Source organism: Dama dama, chromosome 11 (assembly GCF_033118175.1).
Source record: "Dama dama isolate Ldn47 chromosome 11, ASM3311817v1, whole genome shotgun sequence".
Lineage (NCBI taxonomy): Eukaryota > Metazoa > Chordata > Mammalia > Artiodactyla > Cervidae > Dama > Dama dama.
The window spans coordinates 13,196,213-13,219,037 of NC_083691.1; the positions used below are offsets into that span (position 1 = coordinate 13,196,213).

Genomic DNA, 22,825 nt, shown 5'->3' on the forward strand with positions numbered 1-22,825 from the left:
TGGTCTTCCTCAAAAGTTCTGCTATCAATACCAGAAGCATTTGAAGTCTTAGAGTTGAGAAGGAAGGGCAAGTTCAAGGACCACAAAGGGGGCAAGGTACCTATGTGGTAGCTAGTCACAAACCTATAGGTAGAAAGTGAAGGTAAGAAGAAGCACAAAGTTGTTGGCTTGTTGATGGTTTCAGTCATGGAGATGTGTGTTACACTGTAGGAATCTTCTCTATTTTAGTTGGCTCTATGATCATGGAAAGACTCAACCAAACCAGTAGGGTCTCTGAGTTCATCCTCCTGGGACTCTCCTCCTGGCCTGAGGACCAGAAGCCACTCTTCATCCTCTTCTTCATCATATACCTGGTCACCATAACAGGGAACATGCTCACCATCCTTGCCATCCACTCTGACCCCCATCTGCATACCCCCATGTATTTCTTCTTGAGTGTCCTGTCTTTCACTGACATTTGGTATACAACAAGCATTGTTCCCAAGATGCTAATTGACTTCCTGTCAGAGAAGAAGACCATCTCCTATGCTGGGTGTCTGACTCAAATGTATTTTATATATGTTTTGGCTAACATTGACAGCTGTCTTCTTGTAGTCATGGCCTATGACCGTTATGTGGCCATCTGTGACCCCTTCCACTATGTCACCATCATGAGCCGCTGCCATTGTGTCCTGCTGGTGGCCTTCTCCTGCTCATTGCCTCACCTCCACTCCCTTCTACACATACTTTTGCTGAATCAGCTCACCTTCTGCAACTCCAATGTTGTCCACCACTTCCTCTGTGACATCAACCCTCTGCTGAAACTGTCCTGCTCCTCCATATTTGTCAATGATCTCACAATAAAGACAGAAGGACTGGTTGTTGTGGTGACCCCCTTCCTATGCATTGTTTTCTCTTATGTGCGAATCTTCATTTCAGTTCTCAGGATCCCCTCGGCTGCAGGGAAACGCAAAGCCTTCTCCACCTGTGGCTCCCACTTGACTGTGGTAATCCTGTTTTATGGAAGCATCTTCTATGTCTATTTACAGCCCTTATCCAGGTACACCGTTCAGGACCGAGTGGCTACAATTGTCTACACGGTTCTGTCCTCCATGCTCAACCCTTTCATCTACAGTTTGAGGAACAAAGACATGAAGAGGGGCCTGGGGAAGCTGATGGGCAGGAGGAAATCCTAGCCAGAAGCTTTTTGGACATGTTCATGGGTGTTTCTGCTAGTTTCTGATATACACAACAAACTCTTGTAAGTCAGCAGGTGTAACTCACATGTTTCATGGATGTTTGATTGTGCTCACTTCTTTACATGTGTAACTATCAACTACTGAGACTCTATTATGATTAGTAATAGGCTCCAGGTCTACTAAAATCCTGATTCCAGTTTTCATATATCTACATCTCTCTTCCTACTGAAAGGTTGCACATGCTACAAGCCATGTGCGATGCTGGGACTCATGCCTCTGGAGGAGAGAATTCAAACTGGGGCCAGAGATGAGACTTATCACTAGAAGCTTTTGTGTAATAAACTTTTATTAATGTATGAAAGAGATAGGTAAAGCTTCTGACATAGACATCAGAAGGAGACAGAAAGAGTGCCCCCTTGTTAGTTTTTAGCAAAGAGTTATACACCTATTAACAAGCTGCTAATTAGAGAGAGGAAACACTTCAAAACTGAGAGAGTCGCTCCAGGCCCCTCACCCACAACATGCATTTTAAGATAGCATTGGCACACGGTGAGTCATCCCCAGCCATAAAACAATTGACATGAATCTTGAAGAAAGGCAGATTTATAAGAAAATACATAGTTTATTAACAAGCTAAGGAAAGACATTTACATGAGAAAAATGCATTGGTTAGCTCAAGGTTTGAGATAAAGTTAAGTTCAGGTGGAACCAGTTGTCGCCATGGCAACACAGAATTAAAAGAAATTTCTTTAATTTTGTGTAGAGAAGGAAAAGAAATGTCTACCACTTGCAGTTTGTTTCCTCCTGCCTCTTGGGGACCTCTGGCCTTCCTCAGTTCAGTTCAGTCACTGAGTCGTGTCTGACTCTGTGACCCCATGGACTGCAGCAAGCCAGACCTCTCTGTCCATTATCAACTCCTGGACTTTGCTCAAACTCATGTACACTGAGTTGGTGATGCCATCCAATCATCTCATCCTGTCATCCCCTTCTCCTCCCACCTTCAATATTTCCAAGCATCAGAGTCTTTTCAAATGAGTTGGTTCTTCCCATCAGGTGGCCAAAGTATTGGAGATTCAGCTTTAGCATCAGTCCTTCCAGTGAATGTTCAGAACTGATTTCCTTTAAATTGACTGGTTGGATCTCCTTGCAGTCCAAGGGGCTCTCAAGAGTCTTCTCCAACACCACAGTTCAAAAGCATCAATTCTTCAGTGTTCAGCTTTCTTTATAGTCCAACTCTCACATTCATACATGACTACTGGAAAAATCATAGCTTTGACTACATGGACCTTTGTTGGCTAAGTAATGTCTCTGTTTTTTAATATGCTGTCTAGGTTGGTCAAAACTTTTCTTCCAAGGAGCAAGCGTCTTTTAATTTCATGGCTGCAGTCACCATCTACAGTGATTTTGGAGCCCCCCCCCCCCAAATAAATTCTGTCACTGTTTCCATTGTTTTCCCATCTATTTTCCATGAAGTGTTGGGACCAGATGCTATGATCTTAGTTTTCTGAATGTTGAGTTTTAAGCCAACTTTTTCACTCTCCCTACCAAGGCTTGACACTCTTACTACCTTTCTCTTCTCCAGGAACCCACAGCTTTATTCATTTGCTCTAAGTGCTGTTGAAACCTTTGTCTTCCAAAAAAATTTCCTGAAAATGATTTATATCTGACCAATGACTTTTGATTCCCTTAATATCCTTCAGTTTTCAGTGTAATTTCTGTGATAAACTAGTTTTTTGAAAGTCATTGTAGTGATTCAGAAAGAGAGAAGGAGAGAGACAGAGACAAGATTGAGACTCTTATAAAACTGAAACTTCCACCAAGTGAGCAATGTGTCTAGTGCAACAGTTATACAGAGATTGTGCCTCTTCCTTCTTCCATATTTTTGACAGCAGAATGTTCTGGGTTCTGTAGTCAGCAAAAGCCTAACTCTTAGGGCCACTTAGCCAAATGCCCTAGTAGTTCAGCACTCAACTGCCCTGATAATCAGGCCAGGGTGCATGGGGCTGAGTTGCCTCTGGGCCTTTACTCTGGTCATCTGGTATTTGTGCCTCAAGGCACTGGTGTGCCTTCCTTCTCTTAGCTTCAGTTTCCCCTTAGAGATTCCCTTATTGCCACCATCATAACCATCCAGCTCTGCCTCTGTCCAAGGAAAGAGTTGTTGTATGAACTTAAAATTAATTATTCTAAGGAAAGTATTAAAACTCATAAATGAACGTTAAATGCAGGCAAAACCAGGAGCTCCTTGAACCACACAGAGACATACTGGGGTGCTCTTGGAGGTAGAGTCATCTAGGCAGGGACTTTGTTCTGTTTGCTTTTGTTTCTTCCTTCATTCTCTATTTTTACTCAGTGATTTTAGACTTTATTTTTTTATCTGAATATTTTATCATTTATTATTCTCCTACATTCTTCCTGGAGCTATTATTCAGTAGGTCTCATGTGGGCCTGTGAATCTGCATTTTAAGGAGCACCTCCTAGAAAGACTAATCTGGACTTTATGTGGGAAACTGCATAACTGAAATTTTCTGACCACTCCCTATCTCCTGCTGTTTGTATTTCTGGACTCATGCTTTCAGTAATCCTATAATCTACATGTATATAGACACTCACTGATTGCAGCATTTTTCATAATAGGAAAACTTAGAAAAATTAGAAATAATCTAAAAGCCTATCAATAGAGAAATAGATAAAGAGGGCTCAATTTTTTCCATAGAAAGAAATGACATATAGTAGGTACAAATAAGGAGGTATATTTCTAGCATTGACTTGAAAAGGCATTATGAATATACACCAAAATGTTTATAAGTAAACTTATTATGCTAAAAAAAAAAAAATAAAAGTATATATGTGTGTGTGTGTGTGTGTGTGTGTGTGTGTATGAGGGTACATTTTTGTGTATCTGGTGAAATTATATACCAAGTAAGAAAACACATACCCTTATACTCACACAGTTCAGTTCAGTCACTCAGTCATGTCCAACTCTTTGCGACCCCATGGACTACAGCACACCAGTCCTGTCCATCAACAACTCCCAGAATTTACTGAACTCATGTCTATTGAGTCGGTGATGCCATCTAACCATCTCATCCTCTGTCATCCCCTTCTCCTCCTGCCTTCAATCTTTCCCAGCATCAGGGTCTTTTCAAATGAGTCATTCTTCACATCAGGTGGCCAAAGAATTGGAGTTTCAGCTTCAACATCAGTCCTTCCAATGAATATTCACGACTGACTTCGTTTAGGATGGACTGGTTGGATGTCCTTGCAGTCCAAGGGACTCTCAAGAGTCTTCTCCAACACCACAGTTCAAAATCATCAACTCTTTGGTGCTCAGCTTTCTTCATAGTCCAACTCTCACATCCATGCATGACTACTGGAAAAACCGTAGCCTTGACTAGATGCATCTTTGTTGGCAAACTAATGTCTCTGCTTTTTAATATGCTAAGTTGGTCATAACTTTCCTTCCAAGGAGTAAGTGTTTTTAATTTCATGGTTGCGGTCACCATCTGCAGTGATTTTGGAGCCCAAAAAAATAAAGCCAGTCACGGTTTTGGCTGTTTCCCCATCTATTTGCCATGAAGTGATGGGACTGGGTGCCATGACCTTAGTTTTCTGAATGTTGAGCTTTAAACCAACTTTTTCACTCTCCTCTTTCACTTTTATCAAGAGGCTCTTTGGTTCCTCTTCACTTTCTGCCATAAGGGTGGTATCATCTGCATATCTGAGGTTATCGATATTTCTCCCGGAAATCTTGATTCCAGCTTGTGCTTCATCCAGCCCAGCGTTTCTCACAGTATACTCTGCATATAAATTAAATAATCAGGGTGACAATATACGGCCTTGATGTTCTCCTTTTTCTTATTTGGAAGCAGTCTGTTGTTCCATGTCCAGTTCTAACTGTTACTTCCTGACCTGCATACAGATTTCTCAAGAGGCAGGTCAGGTGGTCTGGTATTCCCATCTCTTTCAGAATTTTCCAGTTTATTGTGATCCACACAGTCAAAGGCTTGGCATAGTCAATAAAGCAGAAATAGATGTTTTTCTGAAACTCTCTTGCTTTTTTGATGATCCAGCGAATGTTGACAATTTGATCTCTGGCTCCTCTGCCTTTTCTAAAACCAGCTTGAACATCTGGCAGTTCACAGTTGCTGAAGCCTGGCTTGGAGAATTTTGAGCATTACCTTACTATCATGTGAGATGAGTGCAATTGTGTGGTAGTTTGAGCATTCTTTGACATTGTCTTTCTTTGGGATTGGAATGAAAACTGACCTTTTCCAGTCCTGTGGCCACTGCTGAGTTTTCCAAATTTGCTGGCATATTGAATGCAGCACTTTCACAGCATCATCTTTTAGGATTTGAAATAGCTCAACTGGAATTCCATCATCTCCACTAGCTTTGTTCATCATGATGCTTCCTAAGGCCCACTTGACTTCATATTCCAGGATGTCTGGCTCTAGGTGACTGATCACACCATTGTGGTTATATGTGTCATGAAAATCTTTTTTGTACAGTTCTTCTGTGTTCTTGCCTCCTCTTCTTAATATCTTCTGCTTCTGTTAGGTCCATACCATTTCCGTCCTTTATTGAGCCCATCTTTGCATGAAATGTTCCCTTGGTATCTCTAATTTTCTTGAAGAGGCCTCTGGTCTTTCCCGTCCTATTGTTTTCCTCTATTTCTTTGCACTGATCACTGAGGAAGGCTTTCTTATCTCTCTCGCTATTCTTCGGAACTCTGCATTTAAATGGGTATATCTTTCCTTTTCTCCTTTGCTTTTTGCTTCTCTTCCTTTCACAGCTATTTATAAGGTCTCCTCAGACAGCCATTTTGCCTTTTTGCATTTCTTTTTCTTGCAGATGGTCTTGATCTCTGTCTCCTGTACAATGTCATGAACCTCCATCCATAGTTCATCAGGTACTCTATCAGATCTAGTCCCTTAAATGTATTTCTCACTTCCACTGTATAATCATAAGGGATTTGATTTAGGTCATATGTGAATGGTCTAGTGGTTTTCCCTATTTTCAACTTAAGTCTGAATTTGGCAATAAGGAGTTCATGATCTGAGTCACAGTCAGCACCCAGTCTTGTTTTTGCTGACTGTATAGAGCTTCTCCATCTTTGGCTGCAAAGAATATAATCAATCTGATTACAGTGTTGCTTCCTTCATACTGTTCATATTGTTTATGGGGTTCTCAAGGCAAGAATACTGAAGTGGTTTGCCATTCCCTTCTCCAGCAGACCACATTCTGTCAGACCTCTCCACCATGACCCGTCTGTCTTGGGTGGCCCCACACGGCATGGCTTAGTTTCATTGAGTTAGACAAGGCTGTGGTCCATGTGATCAGATTGGTTAGTTTTCTGTGATTGTCATTTCAGTCTGTCTGCCCTCAATGCCCTCTCTCAGCACCTACCATCTTAGTGGGGTTTCTCTTACCTTGGGCTTGGGGTCTCTTCACGGCTGCTCCAGCAAAGCGCAGCCGCTGCTCCTTACCTTGTACATAAGGTATCTCCTTTTGGCCACTGCTCCTGACCTTGGACGTGGGGTATGTCCTCTTGGCCACTGGCCGCTCCAGTGCCATGCAGCCGCAGCTTGCTGCTCCAGCTCTTTAGTTCTGTAAACCATTTTGGGCCATGCTCAGTAATTCTTTAATCCAATTTTCTGTTGATGGGTAGAGCTGTGTTCCCTCCCTGCAATTTATCTGGGGCCAAACTATGGTGGAGGTAATGAAGATGATGGTGACCTCTTTCAAAAGATCCCATGTATGTACTGCTACACTCAGTGCCCCCAACCCTGCAGCAGGCCATCACCGACCCATGCCTCCACTGGAGACTCCTGGACGCTCACATGCAAGTCTAGGTCAGTCTCTTGTGGGGTCACTGCTCCTTTCTTCTGGGTCCTGCTGCACAAGGTTCTGTTTGTGCCCTCCAAGAGTCTATCTCCCAGTCCTGTGTAAGTTCTGGCAGCTCTATGGTGGGGTTAATGGTGAACTCCTCCAAGAGGGCTTATGCCATACCCAAGTCTGCTGCACCCAGAGCCCCTGTCCCTGTGGCATAGGGCAGTCCGCTGCTGAGCTGGACCTCCACAGGAGATGCTCAAACACAGTTCTGTCTCATTCTGTGTGGTGTCCCTGGGTCCTGGTGCACACAAGGCTTGTTTGAGCCCTCTGAGCATCTCTAGCAGGAATGGGGTTTGGGTGTAAATGCGAATTCACCCCTCCTACCATCTTGCTGGGGCTTCTCCTTTGCCCTTGGGCATGGGATATCTCCTCACAGCCGCTCCAGTGCCTACCATCTTACTGGGGTTTCTCTGACCTTGGACGTGGGGTATCTACTCACAGCTGTTCCAAGGAAGCACAGCCACTGCTCCTGACATTGGACATGAGGATCTCTTCACAGTCACTCCAGTGCCATGCAGCTGGATACACACACACACACACACACACACACACACATTTATACTTATACAACAAACTAGAAATATTTTGCACAAAATATTTTGTGCATATTTGTAACATCAGAATTTGTTACACAGGGATATATTTTTTGTATAAATAAAACAATCGCTTAAAAAATGTAATAAATTCCATATATATGTGGTAGTATGCTGTAATGTTCTTTATCTTTCTGGCTTACTTCACTCTGTATAAGGGGCTCCAGCTTCATCCATCTCATTAGGACTGGTTCAAATGAATTTTTTTAACGGCTGAGTAATATTCCATGGTGTATATGTACCACAGCTTCCTTATCCATTCATCTGCTGATGGGCATCTAGGTTGACGATAACCCTATAAGCAAAACAGAAAAAGAGACACAGAAATACAGAACAGACTTTTGAACTCTGTGGGAGAATGTGAGGGTGGGATATTTCAAAAGAACAGCATGTATACTATCTATGGTGAAACAGATCACCAGCCCAGGTGGGATGCATGAGACAAGTGCTCCAGCCTGGTGCACTGGGAGGACTCGGGGGAATCGGGTGGAGAGGGAGGTGGGAGCGGGGATCAGGATGGGGAATACGTGTAAATCCATGGCTGATTCATATCAATGTATGACAAAACCCACTGAAATGTTGTGAAGTGATTGGCCTCCAACTAATAAAAAAAAAAAAGATTAAAAAAAAAAGTGTAATAAAATCTTTTGCTCTGCTGACCATCATTGAGTTTTATTTTGTTTAAGCAGGAATAATATCATGTGTTTATAGGAAAGAGGTGATATAAAGGAGATCATATCGCCAGTGAGACCCTCCCACTGAATGCCCTGATTCTCATTTTGGAGAAAAACTAGGTAAAGAGCAAACAGTCAGTGAATGAAGCAACCCCATGTCTACACAACTTAGTGTTATTGCTATTAACACTTTGGGTTTGGAAGAGAAAATCCTGATCTTTACACTTTTTTCTAAGACTGGGCATGGCCATGGAGCTGTAGCCATGTCCCTTTAGTCAATCTGAGCGAGGTACAAGAATTTTCATTTCTAACAAGTCCTCAGGTGATACCACATACAGTGCCACATTGTTTTTTGATTAAGAAACAATACTTTCAGAATCGCTAGTCTACTAGATATCAAAACCCACTGTAGACCTATTGTAGTGAAGGCTATGTGGATATTGGTGAAAGACTAGACAAACAAGACAGCTGCCATAAATAGAGTGCCCAGAAACAAACACACTCTGCCCCCCATTGTTATACACTTAACCTATGAATGAAGCACATCTTTTCTTGAATGCAGCTAACACAGTTGAAAATTCATGTGGAAAAATGAACCTGGATTCTTACCACACATCATATGCAAAAATTAGTTCCTGATGAATTACAAACTTACATAGGAAAACCAAAAACTAACAGGTTTTAGGAAGTAATATAGAAGAATATCTCTTTTTCCTTAAGATAGAAAAGAATTTCCTTAATAAAAAACAGGAAGAAAGCACTAACCATAAAAGAAAATTGTAAATTAGACCATGTTAATATCAAAAGACATCATAGAAGAAAAAGACAAGTAACAGAAGAGTAAAAGATATTTGAAATTCATAAAACCAACAAAACACTCAGATTAAGAATATATAAAGATCCTTAGAGATCAGTGAGAAAGACAGGCAAAGCTGGGGGTTGAAGGAAATGAGGCTCTCTGAAAAAGAATTCAATAAACATTGCACAAAAGAGAAGAAAATCTAAAGGACCAATAATCATATGAAAATATGTTGTGTTACATTAATAATCAGAGAAATTGAAATTAAATCACAATAGGAGGCCTCCGCACACCAACAAATAACAAAAATTAAAGTTCTTGGAATAAATATTAAAGATTTAAGAAAATATGAAGCAATATAAAATTATGCTGTTAGTTGAAATATAAATTGGTATAGTCAATTTGGGAAACTTTGCTATCATCCATATAGTACACAATGAAGCAGGGCAAAGGATAACAGAGTTTTGCCAAGAGAATGCACTGATCATAGCAAACACACTATTGCAACAAGACAAGAGATGACTCTACACGTGGACACCACCAGATGGTCAATACCAAAATCAGATTGATCATATTCTTTGCAGCCAAATGTGGAGAAGCTTTATATAGTCAGTAAAAACAAGACTTGGAACTGACTGTGACTCAGATCATCAGCTCCTTATTGGAAAATTCAGGCTCAAATTGAAGAAAGTAGGGAAAACCACTAGGCCATTCAGGTATGACCTAAATCAAATCCCTTATGATTATACAGTGGAAGTGATGTATAGATTCAGGGACTAGATCTGGTGCACAGAGTGCCTGAAGAACTATGGATGGAGGTTCATATATTGTACAGGAGGTGATGATCAAAACTATCCCCAAGGAAAACAAATGGAAGAATGCAAAGCGGTCATCTGAGGAGGCCTTAAAAATAGCTTAGAAAGAAGAAAAGGAAAAGGCAAAGGAGAAAGGGAAAGATATACCTAACTGAGTGCAGAATTCCAGAGAATAGCAAGGAGAGGCAAGAAAGCCTTAAGTGAACAATGTGAAGAAGTAGAGGAAAACAATAGAATGGGAAAGACTAGAGTTCTCTTCAAGAAAATTGGAGATACTGAAGGAAAATTTCATGCAAAGATAGGCACAACAAAAGACAAAAATGGCAAGGGCCCAGCAGAATCAAAAGAGAATAAGAAAAGGTGGAATACAGAAGAACTGTACAAAGAAGCTCTTAATGACCCAGATAACCACAAAGGTGTGGTCACTCACCTAAAACCAGACATCCTGGATTGTGAGGTCAAGAGGGCCTTAGGAAGCATTCTTATGAACAAAGCTAGTAGAGGTGATGGAATTCCAGCTGAGTGATTTCAAATCCTAAAAGATGATGCTGTTAAAGTGCTACACTCATTATGCCAGCAAATTTGGAAAACTCAGCAGTGGCCACAGGACTGGAAAAGATCAGTTTTCATTTCTATCCCATAGAAAGGCAAGCCAAAGAATGTTCAAAAAACTGTACAACAGCATTCATTTCACATGCCAGCAAGAGACTTACAGGTGTACAAGCTAGATTTAGAAAAGGAAGAGGAATCAGAGATCAAATTGCCAACATATGCTGGATCATAGAAAAAGCAAGGGAATTCCAAAGAAACATCTACTTCTGCTTCATTGACTATGCTAATGCCTTTGAATGTGTGGATCAGGAAAAACTGGAAAATATTTCAAGAGATGGGAATGCCAGACCACTTTACCTGCCTCCTGAGGAAACTGTATGCAGGACAAGAAGCAACAGTTAGAACTAGACATGTAACAATGGACAGGTTCAAAATTGGGAAAGGAGTAAGTAAGGGCTATATGTTGTCACCCTGCTTACTTAACTCATGTGCAAAGTACATCATGCGAAATGCTGGGCTGGGTGAATCACAAGTTGGAATCAAGATTGCCAGGAGAAATATCAGCAACCTCAAATATGCAGATGATTCCACTTTAACCACAGAAAGTGAAGAAAAACAGCCCCCCATTGAAAGAGAAAGAGGAGAGTGAAAAAGCTGGCTTAAAACTGAACATTCAAAAAATGAAGTTCATGGCATCCAGTCCCATCATTTTATGGCAAATAGATGAGGAAAATGTGGATTTTCAGTATCATACTGGTCATACAGTATCAGATTTCATTTTCTTGGGCTCCAAAATCAGTGCAGACAATGACTGCAGCCACGAAATTAACAGACGCTTGCTCCTTGGAAGAACAGCTATGACAAGCTTAGAGATTGTATTAAAAAGCAGAGACATCACTTTGCAGACAAAAGTCCGTATAGTCAAAGCTATGGTTTTTCCAGTAGTCACGTATGGATGTGAGAGTTGGACCATAAAAAAGTCTGAGGGCCGAGAATTGATGCCTTTGAACAGTGGTGTTGGAGAAGACTCTTGAGAGTCCCTTGGACTTCAAGGAGATAAAACCAGTCAATCCTAAAGGATTGACCCTGAATATTCATTGGAAGGAGTGGTGCTGAAGCTGAACTTCAATACTTTGGCTACCTGATGTAAAGAGCTGATTCTTTGGAACAGACCCTGATGCTGAGTAAGACTGAGGGGAAGAAGAGAAGGGGGCAATAGAAAATGAGATGGTTGGATGGCATCATCGACCCAATGGACGTGAGTTAGAGCAAATTCTGGAACATGGTGAAGAACAGGGAAGCCTGGCAAGCTGCACTCCATGGGATTGCAAAGAGTCAGACATGACTTAGTGACTGAACAACAACAACACATATATTATGTATACTATATACTTTGAAAAGACGTAGACAATCTGGATATTATGCAGAAGATAATACTGTCCCATTACATCACTGACACCATGGTAATGGGCCAGAAAATCAGGAATTTGCTAACACTTTGGAGCTTTAGCAAGACACATACAATCCTGAAGGTGGGAGATAAACACTACAAAAATAAGGGGAACCCTTCACATCAGTGTCATTTTTAGGGCCTATGATCTAAGAGAGGAATCAGAAAGCTATGACTGCAGAGAGTATTTATAACCAGTTGACAGAGGAGGATAAAGCCTGAATATGGCTTACAAGTGGGTCAGTTTGCCATGTACGGGCAGGTCAAAAATGAACACTGACTATGCTGTAGCTCATCGATGGTTGGTTTGTAAGAGAGTCCTCAACTTTAAGTTTCTCTGGAGATGATCTTGGCTAAAAGAAACTTCTTCACCAAAGAAAATGCTACCTTCCAGGACAGCCTACATCCAGTCAGCTGCATGGGTGTATAAAGAACCATACTCCTTGACATCCAAGCTCCAGACTTCCCAGTAGGGTCAGCTGGGATCTTCAGTGGGCCTTCTTCACAACACAACTTCTCCCTCTACCCAACCACAGCTATTGATTCCAAGAGCACCCCCAGGGGACTTTTCTGGTGATCTATGGGATGACTTTGCTTCCATTGCAGGGATACCAGTTCAATCACTGGTGAGGGAACTAGGATTCTACATGCCATGTGGTGTGGCCACAAGAAAAGATAAAAAAGCTAATGCAAGAGTGTGCATACCCAGTCGCTCAGCTGTGTCCAATGCTTTATGACTCCATAGTCTGTAACCCACAGATCCTCTGTCCATTACATTTTTTCAGGCAAGAATACTGGAGTGGGTTTCCATTTCCTCCTCCAAGGAATCTTCCCAATCCAGGAACTAAACTCACATCACCTGCATTGGCGGTTGGATTCTTTCCTACTGTGTCACCTGGAAAGCCCCACCCAAAAGCACTCCCTAATAAACATTCTCCATGCTAATCTCCATCTCAAAGTCTCCTTCCTAGATAACCCATTTCCTATTCATCACACACACACACACATACACACACACACACACACACACACACACACAATATTATATGACCTCTGATTACCCACAGTTGAGGAAACTATGGGCTTCCCTGATGGCTCAGATAGTAAAGAATCAGATGGTAGAGTGACTAACACTTTACTTAAAGCAAGTCCTGGAGACTTCATGCTAAGCTTAAAAGGCTCTGAAAATAGCCTCTGTCTTCAGAAGGACTCCTCAGGAGTCCTCTGACTCCTTGAGGGCAGTTGAACTCAATTTTGCTGCCCCCTGGGATTTCTGGACCTAGAGAAGTCACAGAGCAGACTCTCTTAGGGAGGCAGGCTGTAATAAGCACATCATAGCTCCCTTACCAAGAGGGACCCAGAAAAGGCCAAGGAGAGCTGGTTCAAACCCCTGAGAGGCTAGCAGACAGATTTCCCCAACCAAGAGAGCTCCTGCCACAGCAAGTCTGGGCAGTTCTGCCTTCTGCAATGGGAAACAGAGAAATCAGAAAAGTACTGAGACAGAGGCCGAGAAAGAAGCAGGGATGTGAGGCAGTATCAAGAAAATGCTTGACCCGTTTAGAACCTAGAGCAACCTGCTCTTGTCCTTCCTCTCAACTCTTGTGGCATATCACTGGCTAGAGGTAAAAAAGACCACTTTTCTGATATGTGAACTTAACCAATTTGGTACAGGAAGAAGACTAGATTTAAAAAAAAAAAAAAAACTACTGGGCAAGATGAGAAGATATCTGGATATGGAAAGGGAACCTCAGTAGACTGACTACCCGCCTAAACATTCACCTCAATCAGGTACTTATTTCAGCCTCAATATTCAGTTTTGAATTTAATTCCATTCCCAAAAATCACATGGACTGTGTATAAAACAGAGTTCAGCCTAACATGTAAGACTAACTTTGTACGTTATGACCACCCCATATGACTACTGGGCCAGGGTCTGTTGTTATCCCATGGATCTTGAGGAAGCAGGTCCCCAGTAAGTGGATAAGGGGAACACAGTAGAAAAGAAAAAAAATTCCCCTCACAGACATCCCAGGCTTTTAGAATGATTTCCTCAAATTCTCACTTTCAAAATTTCATTCCAGTTTTTTAAAGTACTCAGCACAGGAGATCCAATCTTACTTCACCATTTCGAATCTTCTTCATCTCACACTCCTCAGGCATTTCCTTCACAAACAACATTTTTTGAGGATGTATGTTTTATAAACTGCACTTATATGTGCTATATTATTATCTTTTTAGAATACCTAAGATTGCTCAGTGAGTAAGTAATGAAAGTCAGCACAAAACCCCAACTTCCGCTCCCAAGTTCAGTGCACTTTCTACTAAACCCTCAATCATATACAAATTTAATGTTCCAGCCATCAAAGACCAAATTCTCCCTTATTGTTGTCAATGAATCCTGCTTATTAGAATTATCAAATGCTACAATCTGTCCAACACAGAAAACATAGGTTTCCCATTGTAATGGCAAAGGTATGTTCTTAATGTGGGACAAAAAACATTTAAAGAAAAAATGTGTATATGTCAAAATAGAAAATAACTAAACCTGGAAAAATTGATCTTAAGCATGACTGTTTCAGATATATACTTGTATATGTAAGGTGAGTGTGGAGAAATAGAGAGTGAGCCGGGCAGTCAAGCAAGAAAAGGGAAACTGATTAGAGGGAAATGAGGGAGTGACTGGCCCTTGAGGAGAACAGTATCCTCCCTTTCTGATGGGGTCTTTCTTATACGCTGCCAATGAAAAATTCTCTGAAGGGATGGTTAATTTTTAGCTTGTAGCTGAGTCTGCAGCCACTTAGCCAGAAGTTTGGAATCCGGTGGTCTCATAGCCTTGAGAAGGGAACCGCCAGTGGGAAAAGAGAATGTCCTTTGGGCAATTCCGTCAATCTCAAGGATCACTGTGATTTGATTCTTTGTTTGCAAGGTCAACATAATGAACCATGTTAACAATGAGCCCCCATGTAGGACCTTATCAATTTAGTTTTATGAAAATATGAAAAAAATGGCATAGTGGTTAAGTTTTGAGACTTACAGTTAATTTAGAGTTTGATTCCTATGTCTCCTATATACTTGATGTATGGCCTCTTACTTTGTCTCTATATCTGTTTCCTCATTGGAAACAAAATGAGAAGAATAATAGTTTATGCCTGACAAGGCTGTCATGAGAATTAAAGTACATCCTATACAAAGGAAGGGCTTAATTACAGTTCACTCTCAGATTATTCATAGCATGGACAAAAGTGCCATCTAAAAAGGTGTTGTAAACTCATAACCAAGTTTATTTGACCATTCGAGCATTAGAGTGTGAGAGCTAGGGTCATTTTAATTATCAGATTCATTGATTTTGAGAACATGAACAAATGCTTGGTTGGGGACAAACTCACTGGCAATGATGATAATGGGGAGAAGACAGTGGTATCACATGTTTACTGTGTCCCTGGCACCACTGTAAATGCTTTAAGCACAAGCTATTGCTGAAACCTCATAAAAATCTTATAGGGTAACTATTGTTTTGTGTGCTAAGATGCTCAGTCATATTCAACTCTTTGCAGCCCCATGGACTATAGCCTTCCAGGCTCCTCTGTTCATGGGATTCTCCTGGCAAGAATACTCGAGTGGGTTGCCATTTCCTTCTACAGAGAATCTTCCCAACACAGGGATCAAAACCACGTTTACTGCACTTGCTGGATTGGCGGGCAGATTCTTTACCACTAACACCACCTGGGAGATCCACAGAGTAAATATTAGTATGTTCTATTTACAAATGAGAAAACTGAAGTTTCAAGATATTTAATAACTTGCCTGATAATAACCAGCTGGAAAGTAAGCATTTAATTGTTGCATGAATGAATGGATGGATGAATGATTTCTGGAACTACTATTAAAAAATACCTATCCAGTGAGCCCTTTCTCACTTTCTGGATGAAACATTTGAAACACTTTGTGAACATGAGGGTATTTGAATAAACATTGTTCACTGTAGCACAGACATAGAGGACATCTAGAGAAACGTGTTAAATCAAGTGTGCTGCATATCTACAATGGAAAGAGTCTTAATTAAAGAACCAGAACATAGATAGTTCTCCCCAAAAAAATGTGTATAAAGAGAGAAAAACAGAATGAGGTACATGCCACAGCATTATTAAAGTAAATGGAATGAAAGCACACACATAAAGCAATAGTGTATGTTTTACAAGGAGATGCCTGTGTGTGTTTAGTTGCTTCTGTTGTGTCTGACTCTTTGCAACCCCATGGACTATAGCCCACCAGGCTCCTCTGTCTGTAGTGTTTCCCAGGCAAGAATACTGGAATGTGTTGCCATTTTTTTCCACTGGGGGATCTCTCCAACCCAGGGATCAAATCTAAGTCTCCTTCATCTCCAGCATTGGAGACATAGTCTTTACAATCTGAGCCACTAGGGAAGCCCTTTCAAGCTATAAACACAGATCAAGAAACAAGTGGTTGATGACATTTAAGGACGTGCTTGCTTAACAGTTGGGGGCCCAAGATGTGGGAACATGATTAAGTTTAAGGAGCTTGAGGGAAAATTAAGTAACAACGTCAATATAAGAATAAAGATTTGTATGGACTGGTAGTATAATTTGATGTTCACTAAGAAGTATTAGCTTCTATATAAGTGCCTCTGAGGGTAAAACAAGCACAACAGTAAAACTTTGTTGGCTGAGGTCTATTGTTCCTTTGATTTCCCTGTTGATTATTTTTATCAAGCCCCCTGTTTGGAAAGGAAATTCAAAGATAAATTTTAATGTGCCACCACTGAAAATTTGATTTTATGTATAGAGAAAAATCAAACCACCTTATCTGAAATAATAAATTCCCAACCTTTTTTCTGTCTATCTCTATACCCTTATGTGGCTTTATTTCTCTTTATAAAATGCAGAACTAGCTGATGATAGATAGATAGATCCATAGATAGATAGAAAAATAAATGGATATACAGGCAGATAGATCTTCCCTTAGAAAGCCAGACCCACAAACAGGCCTGACTATGTCATGTTCACAATTGTTTCCCTACTCCCAGAATATTTTTGGCAGAATAGGTCTTCAGTAAACAATTGTTTCTATGTTTAAAAGTAAACTAGTGAAGGTTCAACTCTGCTCTTCCTCAAAAGTTCTTGCTATCAACACAAGAAGCATTAGAAGTCTTAGGGTTGAGAAGGAAGGGCAAGTTCAGGGACCACAAAGGTGACAAGTTGCCTATGTGGCAGCTAGTCACAAACCTATAGGTAGAAAATGAAGGTAGGAAGAAGCACAGGCGTGTTGGCTTGTTTGTGATTTTAGTCATAGAGATGTGTGTTACACTGTAGCAGTCTTCTCTGTTTTAGTTGGCTCTATGATCATGGAAAGACTCAACCAAACCAGTAGGGTCTCTGAGTTCATCCTCCTGGGACTCTCCTCCCGGCCTGAGGACCAGAAGTCACTCTTCATCCTCTTCCTCACCATGTACCTGGTCACCATAACAGGGAACCTGCTCACCATTCTGGCCATCAGCTATGACCCCCAACTTCACACCCCCATGTATTTCTTCTTGAGTGTCCTGTCTTTCACTGACATTTGCTTCACAACAACCATTGTCCCCAAGATGCTAGTTGACTTCCTGTCAGAGAAGAAGACCATCTCCTACGCTGGATGTCTGACCCAGATGTATTTTACATATGCCTGTGGTAACACTGACAGCTGCCTTCTGGCAGCCATGGCCTATGACCGCTATGTGGCCATCTGTGACCCCTTCCACTATGTCACCATCATGAGTCGCCGCCGCTGTGTCCTGCTGGTGGCCTTCTCCTGCTCACTGCCTCACTTTCACACACTCCTACACATACTTCTGCTGAATCAGCTCACCTTCTGTGACTCTAATGTTATCCACCACTTCCTCTGTGACATCAACCCTCTGCTGAAACTGTCCTGCTCCTCCATATTTGTCAATGATCTCATAATAAAGACAGAAGGACTGGTGTTTTGGTGACCCCCTTCCTATGCATTGTTTTCTCGTATGCGCGAATCCTCGTAGCAGTTCTCAGGATCCCCTCGGCTGCTGGGAAACGCAAAGCCTTCTCCACCTGTGGCTCCCACTTTACTGTGGTGATCCTGTTTTATGGAAGCATCTTCTATGTCTATTTACAGCCCTTGTCCAGCTACACTGTTCGGGACTGAGTGGCTACAATAGTCTACACAGTCCTGTCCTCCATGCTCAACCCTTTCATCTATAGTTTGAGAAACAAAGACATGAAGAGGGGCCTGGGGAAGCTGATTGGCAGGAGAAAATCCTAGCCAGAAGCTTTCTGGACATGTTCATAGGTTTTGCTGCTGGTTTCTGATATACATAACAAACTCTTATAAGTCATCAAGTATGACTCAACATGTGGCATAGATATTGAAATGTGTCCACTTGTTTACACATACAACTATCAACCATGGAGACTTTATGATGATTCAGTAATAGGATCCAGGTCTTCCAGAATCTTGACTTCCAGTTTTCATATATCTACGTCTGTCTTCCTACCTTCCTCTTCTTCAGTAAACCACATCTTTATTTGCTTAAGTGCTGTTGAAACCTTTCTCTTTACCCCAAATTTCCTGTGACTGATTTACATCTGTTCAATGACTTTTGATTCCCTTAATATCCTTCTGCTTTTAGTTAAATTTCTGTGTTGAACTAATTTTTTGAAAATCATTGCAGTGATTTAGTAAAAAGAAGCAGTTAGACAGAGAGTGACAAGATTGAGATTCTTATAAAACTTTAACTTCCATCAAGTGAGGAAAGTGTCTGGTCCAACAGTTATACAAGGGATTGTGCCTCTTCCTTCTTCCATATTTTTGACTGCAAAATGTTCTGGGCTCTGTAGTGAACAAAAGTTCAACTCTTAGCCCTGCTTGGTCAAGTGACCTATTAGTTCAGTACACAACTGCCCTGATAATCAGGCCAGGGTGCATGAGGCTGAGTTGCCTCTGGGTCTCTAGTCATCTGGTATCTTTGCCTCAAGGCACTGATCTTGTGCCCTCTGTTAGCTTCAGTTCCCCTTAGAGATTCCCCTATTTCCACCATCATAACCATCCACATCTGTCTTCTTCCCAGGGAAAGAATTGTATGTACTTAGAATTATTCTCAGTAGCTTTTGAGCTGAGATTTACAACTCATATGTGAACACTGAAGGCAGATATAACTCAGAGCTCTCAGTACCATGCAGAGATATATTAGGCTGATCTGGGAAGTAGAGAGTCATCTAGGCAAGGACTTTATTCTCTTCATTTTTGTTTCATCCTTTATTCTCCATTATTTACTCTGTGATGTTAGGCTTTATTTCATAAAAGTATTTTATCATTTATTAATACTATTCTCCTACATTCTTCCCAGGGTTACTATTCAGTAGGTCACATGTGGGGTTTGGGAATCTGCACTTTAATAAGCAATTCCTAGAAAAAACTAACCAGGACTTTTTTTAAAATGTATTTATTTTATTTGTTTATTTTTTGTTGTGCTGTGTCTTCATTGCTGCATGGTCTTTCTCGAGTTGCTGTGAATAAGACTACTCTTCCTCTGTGCAAGGGCTTCTCATTGCAGTGGCTTCTCTTGTTGCAGAACACAGGCTCTAGAGCACGTGGGTTCAGTAATCATAGAGCACGGTCTCAGTTGCTCTGCAGCATGTGGAATCTTCTCAGACCAGGAATCAAACCCGTGTCCCCTGCCTTGGCAGATGGATTTTTAATCACTGGAACCACCAAGGAAAACCCTAAACTAGTCTTTATGTGAGAAGCTTCATGACTGAAAATTTCTGATCACTCCTTATGACCCATTGTTTGAATTTCTTAATCCCATGCCTCTAGTAATACTCCATGAACTGTATAAAGCTACATGTAAAGAGACACTCGCTGCTTCCAACATTGTTTATGAAAGTAAAAAATTAGAAAAATTAGAAACAACCAGATGTCCATCAATAGGGAATTAGATAAATAATGGTGACTTTTTTCCATAGAAAGAATATGTAATAGTTACAAATAATGAGATGTATATCTATCACTGACCTGAAAAGCTCTTATGAATACAAAGCAAAATGTTTAAGAGAATGCTTGCTAAGATAAATATATATGAATGTGTATATACACTTGAGTATATATAAGTGGAAACGTTTGTGTTACTGGTGAGATTATCAATATATGCTATTAATATATTAAGGAAAAAATCATCCCATTAAAAACAGTTAACTCAACACCATAAAATTGTGTGTGAGGTATGTTGTTGGACTTAATGTTTAAATATATTGTTTCCCTATTTGTGGATAAAAAGTAAATTAATAACCTGTATTAAATTTTTAAATAAAATATTTAAATCTAGGAAAGAACAATGGACTAAGAAGGAAATAATGTTAGCTTTTTGGTTCATGCATATTTGTATTGTTGGAATTTATGAGGGGACATGTATTTTTTGTCTAATTAAAGCATTAATCACTAAGACAATTATAACAAAATCTGCTGCTCTTTTGTTCATCTTCATCATTTTTATTTTGTTTAATCAATTTTGAGTTTATTTTTCTGTATGGTGTTAGAAAGTGTTCTAGTTTCATTCTTTTACAAGTGGTTGACCAGTTTTCCCAGCACCACTTTTTAAAGAGATTGTCTTTTCTCCATTTAATATTCTTGCTTCCTTTGTCAAAGATAAAGTGTCCATAGGTGTATGGGTTTATCTCTGGGATTCCTATTTTGTTCCATTGATCTATATTTCTGTCTTTGGGGCAGGACCATACTGTCTTGATGACTGTGTCTTTGTAGTATTTATTGCAGTATTTAATTTAAACAGCAAGAATGTCATGCCAGCGTAGGAAAGAGGAGATAGAAAGGAGGTCAGATCAGCAAACGGACCCTCCACTCAGTGTCCTGATTCTCATACTGGAAGGAACTAGATAAAGAGGAAACACTAGGTGCATGCAGCAATCGCAACTCTACACAACGCAGAGTTATCAACATCAACACTTTGACTTTGGAAGAGAAAATCTTGATCTTAACACTTTTCCTCAAGACTAAGCATGACCATGGACCTATGACTATGTCCCTTGAGTCAGTTTGAGTGAGGTCCAAGAATTTTCATTTCTAACAAGTCCTCAAGTGATGTGACATACTTAGAAACAATACTGTGAGAATCATAGTCTGCCAGACATCAAGGCTCACTATATACCTATGGTCATTAAGGCTCTGTGGATACTGGTGAAGGGCTAGACAACAAGACAGCGAGCATATGATCAAGAACCCAGAAATACACTCACACGTTGGTATACACTTGACTTATGAAGGAGGCACTGAAGAGCATCCTTTCATGAATGGAGCCAAGAGTGTTGGGCCTTCACATGGAAAAATAAAACTGGATTTCTACCACACTCCATATGCAAAACTTAACTCCTGATGAATTACAAACTTACATATGAAAACCAAAAGCTATTAGTTTTTTTCTTTTTATTAGTTGAAGGCTAATTACTTTACAATATTGTAGTGGTTTTTGTCATACATTGACATGAATCAGCCATGGATTTACATGTATTCCACATCCCGATCGCCCCTCCCACTTCCCTCTCTACCCGATTCCTCTGGGTCTTCCCAGTACACCAGGCCCGAGCACTTGTCTCATACATCCAGCCTGGGCTGGTGATCTGTTTAACCCTAGATAATTTGAGAAAACAATATAGGAGACTATCTTTGTCTCCTTAAGATAGAAAAATATTTCTTAAACAAGAAACAGAAAGAAAACACTAACCATAAAAGAAAATAGTAAATTGTGTTAAAATCAAAGGATGTCATAGAAGAAAAAGACAAATAACAGAATGGTAGATGATATTTGAAATTCACAAAACCATCAAAACACTTAGATTAAGAGTACATAAATATCCCAAGAAATCAGCAAGAAAAGCATGCAAAGCCAGGAGTTGAGGGGGATGGGCATCCATGAAAAAAGATTTGCATAAACATTTCACAAAAGAGAAGGGAATTTAAATGACCAATAATCATGAAAAGATGCTGCATTTCATTAATACTCAGAGAAATTCAAATTGAATCACAATGGGAAGTCATTGCACACCAATAAATGACAAAAATTTAGAATTCTGAGGATACTATTAAGGGTTTAAGAAAATATTTAGAAATATGAATTTGTGCTCTAGTAGGAATATGTGTGTGTGTTAGTCGCTCAGTTGTGTGCAACTCTTCATGGTCCCATGGACTGAAACCCATCAGTCTACTTTGTCCATGGAATTTTCCAGGCAAGAACACTGGAGTGGGTAGCCACTCCCTTCTCCAGAGGATCTCCCTGACTCAGGTATTGAACTTTGGTCTCCTGCACTGCAGGCAGATTCTTTACCATCTGATCCACCAGGGTAGTAGAAATATAAATTGGTACAGTCAATTTGGGAAATAATATGTTATCATCTTTGTAGTGTAGGTAAAGATACAGCATGGTGACTTGGATTAACAAGACTGTGTTGTATATCTGAAGTTGTTATGACAATGGATTTTAAAAGTTGTCACTACAAAAATCATAACTATGTATGTTAACTATCATTATTGTGGTAATCATTTTGTAATAAAAACATCTATGAAATCACTGTGTTGGACACCATAAACAGTGTTATGTGTCCATTATATATCAATAAAGCTGGAAAAAATAAATAATACTTGTCAAGAAGATAAATGAATAGAAAGAAAGACAGACGCATGAATAGTAAGTGGAGGAGACAAGACCCAAAGGCAAGACATTCTGTCTCTACATTATTTACTCTTAATATGTAAACTCAAGTTTTAAAAAATAAACTAAGGAAAAGGACTCATGGGTATTGCATGAGGCAGTGGTTTATTTTGAGGGCAGTA

The 22,825-nt window shown here is 40.3% G+C and overlaps 1 protein-coding gene and 1 pseudogene across 1 annotated transcript; both read left to right on the forward strand.

Moving 5' to 3' along the window:
* The first annotated feature begins 242 nt into the window (after positions 1-242).
* LOC133064515 (olfactory receptor 1L8-like) lies at positions 243-1,175 on the forward strand. The gene has a single exon (XM_061154732.1). The coding sequence runs from the start codon at positions 243-245 to the stop codon at positions 1,173-1,175; it is 933 nt and encodes a 310-aa protein (XP_061010715.1).
* A 16,140-nt stretch (positions 1,176-17,315) lies between these two features.
* LOC133065273 (olfactory receptor 1L8-like) lies at positions 17,316-18,247 on the forward strand (annotated as a pseudogene).
* Positions 18,248-22,825: the final 4,578 nt, after the last annotated feature.